Raw genomic sequence first — 14,625 nt, forward strand, 5'->3', positions numbered from 1 at the left:
GTTGCTCTTTGTCTCATAACATTCTGAAGTCAATAATGGCATTTTTCCACAAATTCCTGCAGCAGTGATGTTGTAAGTGAGGACTGTCTGAGCTTGCCCAGAGGGATGTGGAGGGGGCAGGGGGTCTGCCTAAAGTGGAGAGGACGGAGGTGGGTGGAGGACACAGTGAAGAATGTGAGAGAGTGTAGACAGTGACAGCAGGAACAGGTCTGTCACAGAGGGGGGAGCTTAATGAGAAAAAGGGCTATTTCTGTTTCAAACTGGAACCCGTTTTCTCCATGTTTTTTCAAACTTGTCCAGGATTGAGCAATAGCACCTTTGTTGTCAACATGAATGTTGTTGTATCCGGCAATAGTGCCACCGAAGATGCATGTTTTTGCCACTGAGAAGCTCAAAAAAAAAAAACCTATAGATAAATATTGTAAAACGTTTGTATTTGTCTTTTGCCTGATACTCAGTAGACTGAATATTTTTCCACAATTATAGAGTGAAAGTATAACTTTCAAGCTATTTTTGAAGCTGTGTACAAAAGAGTCACAAGCAATTGTTTTGACAATTACAGCAAATACTCAACAGGGTTTTTGATGATGTCTCTCACCCTTTGCATACAGAATTTCAACTTCTTTATTCTAGACAAAGGTTTATAGTCTTGTGATGGATAGATTAAAAATGAAAACATTGCACAGATGTTATAAAGGCAACGCTTCTCAGTTTTTCTATCTACTGCAATCTATCGGACTGTCATTGGACTCTCAGCATGAAATATATATTGATTTAAATTGTTCGATTTTTTTCTGATTCTGATTAACTGATCTTGCCCGTTTATATTTCGGCTCCTACCAGGTGCCATGTGGCAACAACCCCTCACCAGCACTGCGGCTCATAGAGGCAGAGACCTTCTTTTGCTGGATCTATTATTAGTTTGAATCATAGTACTGTGCTCACAGGTAGTGCAGCGTCACCAGGGGAGTGTCCAGTCGCGTCTTCAGCCTCATATTTGTAGTAGTCCAGCGGAGCGCAGAAATACCCAGGCTGAACCTCCAAACACTGTCGACCAATCAGATGCCTCCTGCAGTCACACTGGCCGTTCTCCATCATGCACCTAAAGGAACAAACAGTGTAAATGCTTAAGACTTGGAAAGTTCAAGACTTCTCTTTCTCCAACGCATGTTTAGAGATGCAGGTAAAACATTATAATAATGAATACCTGTTGTTGAAAGCTCCACCAAAATCACAGTCACATTGTCTGCAGCCGGCCAGATCATTACTGAGCCCCCAGTATTCAGGCTGTAGGGAAGGAAATACATGTCAACACCAGGATTCGCAGTGACATCTATCATATGATTTTCTTTCTTTGATTGTGTGACAAGCTAAAACAGTTTGGCTTGTAATAATGCAACAAATTTGTGGACTGACGTTTCGAAGTTTGGCATTTGAGCTATCGCATTTTTATTTTGCCAGAAGTGACCATATTTGGAGCTGTAGAGTGATACCCATTGCTAAGCCTCTATCTCAATTGACAAGTCGCCATGGTAGTGAATTGTCATCAAAAGGAAGCCATGCCCTTAATCATATGCTTTTTTATGTTTTATTTTTGAAAATGTTTTACCATTAAGGGAAGTGTTTACTGAAGTAAAAATGCAATAGGGAAATATGGTCATATTCTCATAGATTTCTATGCTAATTGACTTTTTTTTGCAACCAGTGGAGTTTCACCCCATTGGCCATTAGAAAGAATGCAAGTTTAAGATGCTTCCACATTGGAAGAGCTTTTTTTTCTATTACACAATCTATGTGAAAAACATAGCATATCACACAATGCTACACAGCGTACAGACATGTGCCTTAACTCTGATGTTCTTCTTTAAATATGAAGAAATCTTTTGATCTGAAGCCCAACATGAGCGACAGATTTTCTAAGAAGAACAGTTTTCACTCACCAGACACTGGCTGCAGTAGCGACCGGTCACATATCTTTTACAGGAGCAGTCCCCACTGATCTGGTCGCAAGGAGCTCCATTTGTGATGATGCCACGAGGGTCACAGTTACAAGCTGATGGAAACATAAACACAAAGAAGGAGATTATGGAGGATGTGATATTTACATATCTAATGTGGTGGTGTTTCCCAAAACACTATAATTCAATTGTCATCCCTATTTAAACAGGAAGCGGTCTCAGCGGCAGACAAACACACTCACGCTGGCAGCCCAGAGGGTCGTTCTGGCTCAGTCCGTAGTAACCTTCCTTGCAGTCATCGCAGCGTGTGCCTTTGACATGGACTTTACAGCGACACTGTCCTGAGATCATCCCCATGTCCAGGTCGGTGTGACTGTCACACACTCCTCCCTCCAATGATCCCACCGGGTCACAGTCACAGGCTGAGGGTCAGAGGTCAGATAGAGAGCGTTAGAAGGGAACAGTGGAAAAGAATGAGAGCCAGAGATAAAACTACAGAAATTGTAAACTAGCTAGATAAGAACACTTGTGACACTTCAGGGTGTATGTGCGGTTAATGTTTGTGGACTGTGGTTATATTCTAGGGCTGTCTTCAAGATAAATCGATAGTTGATCTATTTTAAAGATGTGTATAACTGAGTTGTCCCACTTGTTTTACCATAATAAGTATTTCGGCATTGAGAAAGTATAAAAAATGACCAATCAATAGAACAAATGTTAGTCATTTAATAAATGCTTTTGTTTTAGTTGAATAAGTCACATTTGCAGGTTGTATATTGGACCAAGATTAGTTTTCAAACTAGAACAGTGAACATTTCGACATAATGGCAGGAAACAGGTTGTTCAGAAGACTCACCGACACACACTCGTGGGTCCCTGACGTCTTTAACAGGATCTTGGAAGTAGAAGGGCTTGCACATCTCACAGTTGCGTCCCATGGTGTTGTGCAGGCAGTCGTCACACACTCCTCCGCTGGCGTTGCCTGTGGCCAGATACACCGCCATGTCGAAGTGGCACTGGCTTGTGTGGCCGTTACAGTTGCACTCTGAGGAAGAAATTGTAGAAATAAGAATGAATTAGATGAAGTGGAACATTACCTTTGCAACAAGATGTAACCCCAATTTCAAAACTGGTATTTCTAACAGCTCCTTTTTCACTTTTTTAACACTTGAAAAGTAGCTGATATATACATTAACCAATGAGATTTTGAAATGAGGCAAAAATATCTTGATAACTACTGTATACTGAAATTCCAATCTTAACAAATGTTGAGGCATTTATTTAAGACAACCAATTTCAACCAACTGCTTTTTTATTTTTCATTTTCCAGGGATGACAGTAGACATGTTATTAAAAAAACACCCCAATCTCCCAAAATGGACCAGTGCATAAAAAAGTGCCTTGAGTGTGTTTCTTTAAACATTACCAAGCCTTCCAAAAGGTTTTCAGGTTTTAAACCGTTCACAGCTTAAAGATAAATAACATATGTGTGTGTGTGTGTGTGTGCGTGTGCGTGTGCGTGTGTGTGTGTGTGTGTGTGTGTGTGTGTGTGTGTGTGTGTGTGTGTGTGTGTGTGTGTGTGTGTGTGTGTGTGTGTGTGTGTGTGTGTGTTCCAACCCCTGCAGGTGTGTGGGTTCTCCGCCTCGGCGGGTCTCCATGGCAGGTCGTGGTGGAAATGTCGGCAGCGCTCGCAGTTCAGGCCCTCTGTATTGTGTTTGCATACGCAGCGCCCGTGGATCTAGCCACAATGGGGTCAAATTATAAGCAGAAAGGTTAATGAATGGCACTGTGAATAATGCCGAAGAGTTAGGAAAAGGGACCACATTACTCCTGTTCTGGCTGCCTTACACTGGCTTCCTATAGAATTTAAAATTCTCCTTCTCGCCTTAATGGGCAGGCGCCATCTTACTCATTATAACTTACTGTCCTACTAGGGCATTGCGTTCCAAGAATGCAGGGTTGTTGGTTGTTCCTAGAGTCTCTAAAAGTACAATGGGAGCCAGAGCCTTTTCTTATCAAGCTCCACATTTGTGGAATCAGCTTCCAGTTTGTGTTCGGGCGGCAGACACCCTATCCGTTTTTAAGAGTGTGCTTAAGACCTTCCTTTTTGATAAAGCTTATAGTTAGGGCTGATTAGATTCAGCCCCTAGTTTTGCTGATATAGGCTTAGTTTGTCGGGGGAAACCTTACTTCTTCCTTCTCTCTGTCTGTACCTGTGTACTCTCATGTTCCGAATAACCCAGCTTCCCCACATTTTCTTGATGGTGTCTATATACGGCGGGACCCTGAGTCGTGGCTGATCCTGAGTCCTGATCCTGAGTCCTGATCTGAGTCCTGATCTGAGTCCAGGATTTCGACTCGTGGCTGAACCGGTCTCTGCTGTTCTGCCTGACTCTCATCATCCATCTTCCCTAATGGCTCCCATAGGACTGTTGACATCCTCGTGGATTCATCTTATTATTATACTGTAGACACATACATTTCCAAACATTCGGTCTACCTACGCTGTAAAATGTATTATCTCTTTGATTTACACACGGCATCTATTGCACGTCTGTCCGTCCTGGGAGAGGGATCCCTCCTCTGTTGCTGTCCCTGAGGTTTCTCCCATGTTTCCCTTTAAACTGTGGGTTTTCTCCGGAAGTTTTTCCTTGTACGATGTTAGGGTCTAAGGACAGAGGGTGTCGTATTGCCATACTGATATTCTGTACAAACTGTGAAGTCCACTGAGACAAATGTAACATTTGTGATATTGGGCTATATAAATAAACATTGATTGATTGATTGATAATATTACAATGGCATAATGAAGTATAGTGATAGTGATACAATAATAATACATAATGATAATACAAGTTTCTGTTTATTCCCACACCACCCACGATTACAGTACTTTTTTTACTTGAATTTTTAGCCCATTAGCTCACCATGCCGTTGTCCCGGGCGTCGACCCCTGGCACGGGGGCGCACTCTGAGGCGTGTCCGTAGCAGAAGCAGCTCCCTCTGACCGTCAGCTCATAGAGGGCATAGTAATATTTCTGCAGGACGTCGAAGCGCCGGTCCAGCAGGTCGTCTCCCAGAGTGTTCAGCTTGGTGAAGTTGATACGCAGGTTGGTGATACGCAGGAGTTCTGTGAGAAGAAAAAAAAAGGATTACTGTATTAAATGTATTCATTTGATTTCATTTCAATTTCATGACCAAACTGATCATTCATTAGTATGCAAACATGTTTCTAATGACTGTTTTCCCCCTGTTTATATTAGCCTCAATATTCCAAAAAGTTATAAAGGCTATTTTCTTTAAAAATTGCTTTGCAGGGTAATAATCCTGGAAAGTTGCATTTTGTTTCAACTGATCCTGATAAAATAGAATGAGGGCCCCTAATGAAATAGATGCCCACACACAGATAGGACTTACTGTACCCATCAGTAGTTAAACCCTAATACACTGTATATATATTAATACTGACAAAATTATCGCGTTAACGGCGGTAATTAATCTTTTGAATTAATTGCGTTAAAATATTTAACACATGCGCAGAATGGCCCGCCCCATACATCCCACCAGTGGCAGCGCCAGGGTATGGCTGTGGTAGGCTACAGCCATACCAAGAAATGGCTTAGCCCCACCATGAAAAATTATGTTAGAGTAAGCAAAATAAAATCTGCCAACTCGAGCGGAGTAAATTGCACAGACAGCAGTTAGTAAGATTGATTTCAGTAGCCACTTGTCTGGAAATACTGAAGACTAGAAACGGTTTTGAAAACTTTTGAAACATAGTGATCGTCTTCTCAAAAGAACATCTTTGATAATGTCTTCTAGCCAATCAGAATCAAGATAACGGCGTGGTGTTGTTGCAGGAAGTCCCGACGGAGAATACTTTTGCTGTGTAGCACATCTCTATATACATCGATACAAGATTACGTGTTGATAGAAATCAACACGTAAAGAAATAAGACCCCACGGATTGATGATTGATAGGTGTGTGGGCTGTCTTTCATTTTTGACACACAGAACAATGTTATAATATACATACATACATACTGTATGTTAAATGGTTGTATCCACCTTCTTTCATTTATCTTTCCATTCCAACAACAATATACATAAAGAAATTGCATATTTTGGACATAGTTCGAATGGTGATTAATCATGATTAATTAATTTTTAAGCTGTGATTAATCTGATTAAAAATTGTAATCGTTTGACAGTATATGTAATATATGTACTCTAATTAGGCTGTGTAACCTGTGCAATAATTCAACTGTGCGATACTTGACAGTTGAATCTGACTTCAATCAATTGTTCTCACACCACTTTGGAATGATTATTATTACACTGTTCATTAGGATCAATAATCTGTTTTTCAGAATTCATAACATTATTCAAATTCATTAACTACTGTATATATTGTATATATTTATTTGGAGATATTTACTTTTAATTCTATACGTTTGCATACATGTTTTTATTTTAATTTTATTGTATTTATTTATTTTTACTATAAAATTGAGTCTTGCTCTGACTGAGATCTAGGAAGTGTTACATTTTATTTGGGCTTTCAGTCCAACAGACCTTCATCAGAGTGTGTAACACTGCATAGAGCAAAGGGTGAGGATATTTATTTTTGTATCAGTTTGGACTCATTGTGATTTCCAGCATCTCTGCAAAGATTAAACCAGGAGGAGCGGTAGTCATCCTGCTTTAGTGTTAACTTCTGATAGAACACTATGTTGCACTGCTAGTAACAGTGTCAGCTATCCATATTTAGACTTTAGAGTCTCACTGACCTTGAATGTCCAAGCTGTAGGGGTCTTTCACATAAATGGCTGGATCCAAAACTTTGTAAATCACCTTAATTAAAGAAAAACATTTTTCAGAGAAATTCTATAAGATGTGGGATGAGAGAAGATCATGGAAAGCTACAAAAAACGAATGAAACCAAAGCAGGCATACTGTTTGCTAACACATTTCTCAAAATTCTGACCGAGACAGACATTAGTTATTTTAAGCTTAATTGAATAAATGGATCATCGTCCAGTTTGCAACGGTGACAAATGTCCCTAAAATAGTGTACACTTAAAATGATATGGATGTTTTTAGGAGGCCCAATGTTTTTCCATGTGTACTTCTCTCTGTTCCTCATGACTGAGGGAGTGCCATCCACCATCCACTGTAGGTTAATATCTTTCTCTTGTTAAGAACGTCATCAAATTCTTTAAAAAATCGGAACTATCACTTTAACAGCAAGATAATTGTTGAACATCACCGGCTTTATTTTTTACGAGCACTTCTTCTAGTTCTTACCTCTCCATTGGTGGAAGGTTCGATGTCAGAGTAGCGCTCCTCACAGATTACGTCATTGATGTGGCGCAGGCCGTTAGCGGGGGTGCCGGGAAACGTCTTGGTACAGTTTGAGGCAAAGTAGCGGTAGGGGCGCCATGTGCGGCCAAAATCTGCCGAACGCTCGATGATCATAGCTGCAGGTCGGAAGGTCTGAGGGGCAGAAGAGGGAAATAAGTCCTTAAGCACCTAAACAGAGGTCCACACACCCACACACACACACACACACACACACACACACACACACACACACACACACACACACACACACACACACACACACACACACACACACACACACACACACACACACACACACACACACACACACACACACACACACACACACACACACACACACACACACACACACACACACAGATCCCAATATACATGCAACTGAGTGTTTGTACCTTAAACTTCATGATGAGATGTGTGAAGTGGAATTCAGCCTCCAGGTTCATCCTGATGCTGACATTCTCCTCTCCTGTGGAGGAAACAACTGTCACTCATTGTCATAACAACACAAGTGATGGAGAAGTCTCATCTCCAAAAGTTAGTCTCTTTCAAAATGACCCCTACGAGGTTATAGATTTATTCTATATCTCTTGTCAATGCATCCCAACAGCATTCACAAGGGTTTTGATATAGACGGTAATTACTTGGTTACATGTTTTACCATAGGGATATAATCCACAACAAGAAGAACACATTTATTGCTCACATTTAGAGACTCTCAGTAAACACACAGAGTCTATGAGAAAATATCCCTATTCCCAACTTGATCTATTACCTCAGAAAAGATTTTCCCGATGAGTTTATGATCACAATACACATTTAGAGTCAGAATATTACAGTTAGAAAACCCAACAAGGCATAAAGTAACACAGAACATCTCAGTTTAAAGGGTTTAGATACGTTTACATTTAGACCTGGGCTTACACATCAAGTAGAACAAAAAAATATCCCCTTACTGTAAGCAGTTAGCTTGTTTACACAGGGTGTTTTGTAAGAAGTCCTAATTGAAGGTAAACTTTGCATTATGACAGGCTAACATAGTTTCTTATATCATTACTTTCTAAGTTATTCAGCTAAGATCTTTGAAGATGTGGCTTGCTATGCAAACAACATGTGCTTTAGCTTACATAAGAAGGTGCCCTAAAACCCCTCTTGCTTCCTTTGGGACATTAAAACCATATTACACAAACCAATGGGTGACGTAAAGGTGTCTACACCCACTTTTTATATAGCATTTTTTGTAAATACACATGCACACACCGTTTACAGACTGCCACCAGGTGTTGCTTTCATCCCTGTCCATGAGGTAGATGACGTTTTCGATGCAGTGGCTGTTTCTGTGGCGGTACCGGTCGTAGGGATGCTGGGAGTTACACTCGAAGCACTTGTCTGATTCCTGTCGAGGTACAAAACATACATTAACTCCTGTAGAAATTCGCTGGCATGGAAGGTTTCCCTCAGATGTTTTACATATGATAATAATAAATAATTAAAATGTTTAACAGATGAAAATAACTAGCAAGCATGGTGATTTTTTTCAGCAAAAAAGTCAAAATGTAAAATAAACTGCCGGTTGATGTTGTACTACAAGGGAGACAATTTAAAGGATTTAAGTGCATCTGCAGGTTGTGTCTTGTTGCTGGTAGCCATGTTGTACCGTGTCACTCAAGCCTCTGTGATAGAGCTGCTTCTTCAGATTTCATCTGTCAAGCTGAAATGATGCAAATCTAAAAGTCCCCCTGTGTGCCAATACCAGTGTGAACCAGGAACAAAAGCCAGAGGGGACTGGCTTGTGTTTCCACTGGGTCAAAAGAAAAAAGGAAGTGGAAGCAGGGTTGGGCAATATAGAGAATAATCAAATATCAGAAATATTTTCACCAAATACCTTGATCACAATGTTGCAACTATATTGTATTAGAGCCTTTTAAAATAATCATCACTAATGTGGATATAATTACTTGTTGGGTAAAGACAACTATTATACCAGCTGGAAGACTTTTGTAAGTTCAAAAACAATAAATAGTATCATATCCGGTTAATTAATTTTGCCATTACGCGTGGTGCAGGACTGAGGCATTTAACATGGAAATGAGATTGCATTTTACTCCTCATTTCAAAGTCAATGATTTAAAATACATTTTTGGTTAGATGCAAAAATAAGGTTTGCAGTAAGACAAGCTCAAGAGACTTTCATCTTTTGTTCTATGAAATCAAATACGGTAGTAAATAACAAGGGGATTCAATGAGACTACAAAACGTCTTCACGTCAAACATAGTTTGAGCCTTTAGATTAGCGGTGGTGATGAGCAGCCATTTGACCACGATGCAGTTTGGTTGCATTTTCAACTGGAGATTGCATTTACACTTCAAAAATCAAGTGGTGTTATTTTGTGAAGATTTTCATCCGAACAAAACGTGTAAGCATCAGAAGCATAGGTTTGCTGAAGATCTTATTTTCTGCAATATTTTTCAGAAATCAAATGGAAATGCCATTGCTTTTTGACCCATGCGACGTGAACTTCCAGGATAGCATGCTCTATTGCCATTCCTAAATGGAGTGGTGAAATTAGGGACAACTGAGGGAAAACACACAGCTTGCTGGTAAAAAGCAGACATTGATGTGGCAGAGGAAGAAGTGGAGGAAGAAGTGGAAAGCAGAGGGCATGGGAAAGATAGGAGAATGTGGGGACTGCAGCCAAGAGTAAGGGCTTGGATCTTAAGGGGTGTCACAGAGAAGTTAGAGAAAGGAAGGCTCAGGTGAGATAAGTGGGTATGCGATGGAGAGGGCTCTCAAACGGCATGGCAGGGTTGAGGGACAAAGAAGGGGGCCGGCAGAGAGCGAGGGGGATGCTGAGAGAGGGCAAAAGGGGGGTGCATTTGAGAGCGTGCCACAAAGAGGGGAGCAGGGAGAGGGAAAGAGGCAGATGAGGGTACATTGGCGCAGAGAACCAGTGGATTCCAGGGCAGCATTTCTTAATTAGGTTGTTGTCAGGGTGATTAAGCTGCTAACAACAACAATGCCAATAAAGAGACTTGACTGAGATTTGAAAAAAAGGTTGTGTGGATGTACGTGACCATGGCTGCACACATGCCCACTTGTACATGTAAGTGAATGTGTGTGTTTTTGTACATGCACGCTTGCCTTCTTCATCCAGCCTCCCTAATCCCAGCATAAATCTGCCCTCATCTCTGAAAATGATTTCTTTCTACACAGTAGCACATCAATCCTAATGCAATTAGCCATCCTCAGAGAGTCACTCTGTTACAGCTTCATAGTGCTTATAGGAATTTAGGTCGAAGAGCAACATTTCTAATATATTTCTAAAGTCATCTCACTTAATTCATTTTAATAGTATGACTGCACTACGTAAATGTGTCTTTTTTGTTATGAAAGGGCACTTCGTTTTTCTGTGTTTTCCCTTCCCTGTAGTGTGTTATAGGTTTTGTAAATGGTCTGCAAAGGCTAAAATCCCTAAGATCCCTCCAGATGGAGTTTCTCTTCCACACATAGTGACATCACTATGTAACACTCGCCCCTTATATTGGCCAGCGCCACAATTCATTGTAAATGATAGGCATATGGGCGGGACATCTCTAAATGGTTGACCAATCACCACAGAGCCGGCCAGCTAACCAATCAGAGCAGACTGGGCCAGACAGAGGGTGAAAAGAGGTGCAGCAGCACAGGCAGTATGAGAAAAATAAAGATCTTTTTGAACATTAAAGGACAATGAGCATAGTAGGGCCCCTCTAAGATTATTTTTGCGCCAATTTGGCCCTTATTGCAGAGATATTAATTATATATTCTAAGGGAGTGCTTGTTCTTCCGTCTGTCTGTCTGTCTGTCTGTCTGTCTGTCTGTGCCTGTGTATTCTCTTGTTCCGATTAACCCAGCCACATTTTTTCTTGTTTTGTGTCTATATCTACGCCGGGATCCGGAGTCGAGGCTGAGCTTCTTGCTGTGGTCCTGTGTCCTGGATCCTCTATCCTGTGTTCTGGATTAAGTTGTGGACTTCAGGTCGTGGCTAAACCTATCAATGTGGTCCTGCCTGGGTCTCGTCATGCTGCTTCCCTGAAGGCTCCCACAGGATTGTAGTTGACATCTTCGTAGATGCACACACACACAAACACACACACACACACACACACCCCCACACACACACACACCCACACACACACACACACACACACACACACACACACACACACACACACACACACACACACACACACACACCCCACACACACACACACACACACACACACACACACACACACACACACACACACACACACACACACACACATACACACACACACACACATCATGCGCCCCGGTGACAGGACATCTCCTTCATAAAACGAGGGGGAATACTCTGATAGTTCGATGTGTGTATAGGTGTGTGTGGTTAAACGTAGCAGCCTCGATCTCTATTCAGCTGTTCTAATGAAGGGAAACGCAGTGAAGTAAACAGTAAAAGGCACAGCTCTTTGCAGCTGGTGCTGCTCTTCTCAGATTCTGCTGAGTTACACGTTACTGCCTCCAGTGCCCTGTACGACGAAGCCAGTTCAACAGACCCTGGATATGTTTGATTTACCCGGCTTAACTAACCCTAACAAACGCGATGTCGATAAGCGGTCCTACGAAGCTGGTTATCAACTCAGCAAATCAAACAGGGTTTCTCTGACCGGTTGAGAGCGCGTTCACCTGAAAGGGACGGAGTTAGCAACATTTGACCAATCACAAACATGGAGACGCGTGCTTACAGCGCAGCGTCATACTTCATGAATGAATAGTGTAAATAGCAAATCCTGCTACTGGTGCCGCAGAGATTTCATAAAGTGAAGGAGGTTTTCCTTCTATAAAACAGCTGTGGGCAGCAGATACTGTGAGTCACGGACAGAAATCCCTCAATTTAAATAAAACGAGGCCACGCTTTCTTAACTCGTGTGCATGCTTTATTAACTTGTGCGCATGCTTTATTAACTCGTGCGCACACTTTATTAACTCGTGTGCATGCTTTATTAACTTGTGCGCATGCTTTATTAACTCGTGCGCGCACTTTATTAACTTGTAAGAACGAGAAAGTAAAACGTGGCCACGTTTTATTTATTTTTCTCTCTATGAACCCTCCAGGGCTCCGTACAGAGATGTATTTGAAAGAGGAAGACAAGTAAAGGGTGCACAGGCGGGATTCCAACCTGGTCCACAGCAGCAGGGCTGAGCCATATCATCATTTTTATTTATGATGTCAACTTGTGCAATAAAGACACTGCGAGAATATGACTAAATATGATAAAAATGTAGCTAGTTGAGAAAGAAAAGTATCTGAATAAAAAGCACTTTAAAATTCAACTATTATTCTTACTTAGTGAATTTTGTTCTAAGGTTAATATTCAATTTATTCAGTCAAAAAGAGTTGAAAATAATGATCCTATATTTTATACACCAATAATAATTTTTTCAGTTTAAAGTGAATGTTCATCGCAACATCGTTATATTGTTAGTGCGTATTGCATATTGCGGTGCAGCACTGTTATCTCATAAAGGAAGTTTTGAGCTGGATATAAGTCTGATTCCTATCCTCTCCTTCCAGGACGCTGTAGTTTCAGTTGGTGCTCGGTGTGAACTGGTGTGGCTTTAATACCTCATTCACACCAACGCAACTCCGGTTCAAGCTCCGTGCTAGAGCTTTTCAGGTTCAGAACCGGTTCTTCGTTTTAGTTCCGGCTCTTTTCACATTGCCCAGAGTCAGACTGGTGCTGCGTCATTGCGTCATCGTTTGCGTCATGACGTAACCGTTTGCGTGCCTGCTTCATAAAGCCAAAGCCCGCGGAAACCCCTCACAGCTGAAACCGACAACAACAACAATGGCCGATTGTGCTCCAGCTTCCTCTGTACCTCTTCGGATGACCAGATTCCCAGTAGGTAGCTGGTCTCTTCAGTGGACCACTGCTGCTTGTTAAGTTTCTCCATCGTTGTGTACAAACTGGATAACATGCGGGCTATTTGTTGTTGTTCAGGAGTTGATCCCGCCCCTGCCCCTGCCCCCCGCCTCGACGTAAGCGTGATGTATGTTGTGCTTTTGCTCTGGCCGGACACTTTTTTGGTGCTTGAAACGAACCGGATTCCAGAGCTAAGAGGCTGCTCCGCTACGGTGTGAAGAGGAAAACCCGGTGCTTTTCAAGCTCCAGCTCCGAACCGGCCCTGAAACACCGTTGTTGTGAATGAGGTATAAGAGCCTCCCTCCCTCCCTCCCTCCTCTGAGCTCTTATTTATCTCCCATTAGTCAAGCCTGGTCAGCTCAACTATAAGGCTTTCTGCTGCAACAATACACTGATGTAAGTCTGATGTTGATTTGAAAACAATTCTTTGTCACACTACGATGGTGGCTTTAACAGAAAAGTACACCCCACCTCCCTAATGCGGTTCTTTTTCCACTTCAGTTACATCCATTACCCTGCTGTTAATACTTTATGTTACGGATTTTTGTGCCATTTTGTTTTGCCTCCATGTCTTTGACTTTCTCTGCATCCTCAATTTCTTTTTCACCATCCACCATTCCCCTGTTTTCCCATCTTCTCCATCACCTTTTCTTAGTCCTTTCTCTTGTCTAAAGTCAACACAATTTTCTTGGCAGCAGCTCTTATACACGATACTTCTCCTAGGTTACAAATGTGCATAAAGAATCTGCAATCTGGGGGGTATACTACGAAGCAGGATTTTCGCTTAGCCGGCTAACTTCAGGGAAAACTCGGGGTTTCCAGTCCTACGAAGCTGGTTCTCTTTTTAGCAGGCTAGATCTCCATGGTCCTGGTCGGGACCAGGTTAGGTTGCAGGCTAAGAGCTCAACTCAGTGAAAGCTCTGCTTGCTGACCAATCAGAGCTCAGTGTGCGGAGTTTAAAGCGATCAAGTCATATTACAGGAGAAAGGAAATACAGAAAAGCTGCCGTTGCAGGAAAGACGGCCGGCAAAAATCACCGACTGTGTGAATGTGAACATTAATAGAATATCACCTTCCATCTTCAGAGCAATCTGACTATTATAACATTAGTGTTAAGAAAGCTTACTTAACTATCTGCCACAACATAAGTAACCAGATCAGAGTAACATTAAGTACAGTCCGCGACATATCACATCATAATGTATCATATATTTCCTTATCTGAGTCAGCTGAGCCGTATCTGGCCGTGCAACACTCACAGTGTCACATACTGTATGCAGAAGTATTATTTTAAGCAACACATTAAGTTGACGAAACACTCGAGACAAATGTAATTAAAGTCAGATCCACTCGTGTCTTA

At 41.6% G+C, this 14,625-nt stretch overlaps 1 protein-coding gene across 4 annotated transcripts in view; it reads right to left on the reverse strand.

Annotated features, from left to right (window-relative positions):
* lamb2l (laminin, beta 2-like) overlaps nt 1-14,625 on the reverse strand; it is an 82,915-nt gene that overhangs the window by 22,399 nt on the left and 45,891 nt on the right. For all 4 annotated transcript variants that reach the window (XM_079678959.1, XM_079678960.1, XM_079678962.1 and 1 more), the window contains 11 exons: nt 8,580-8,715; nt 7,715-7,788; nt 7,266-7,454; nt 6,749-6,812; nt 4,886-5,088; nt 3,576-3,696; nt 2,815-3,003; nt 2,201-2,380; nt 1,941-2,053; nt 1,208-1,287; nt 946-1,102 (listed from right to left, as the gene is read on the reverse strand). In XM_079678959.1, coding sequence (XP_079535085.1) covers nt 946-1,102; nt 1,208-1,287; nt 1,941-2,053; nt 2,201-2,380; nt 2,815-3,003; nt 3,576-3,696; nt 4,886-5,088; nt 6,749-6,812; nt 7,266-7,454; nt 7,715-7,788; nt 8,580-8,715 — 1,506 coding nt within the window. The remainder of the gene's footprint in view (nt 1-945; nt 1,103-1,207; nt 1,288-1,940; nt 2,054-2,200; nt 2,381-2,814; nt 3,004-3,575; nt 3,697-4,885; nt 5,089-6,748; nt 6,813-7,265; nt 7,455-7,714; nt 7,789-8,579; nt 8,716-14,625) is intronic.

The sequence above is a fragment of the Notothenia rossii genome (genome assembly GCF_949606895.1).
Source record: "Notothenia rossii genome assembly, chromosome: 4".
Lineage (NCBI taxonomy): Eukaryota > Metazoa > Chordata > Actinopteri > Perciformes > Nototheniidae > Notothenia > Notothenia rossii.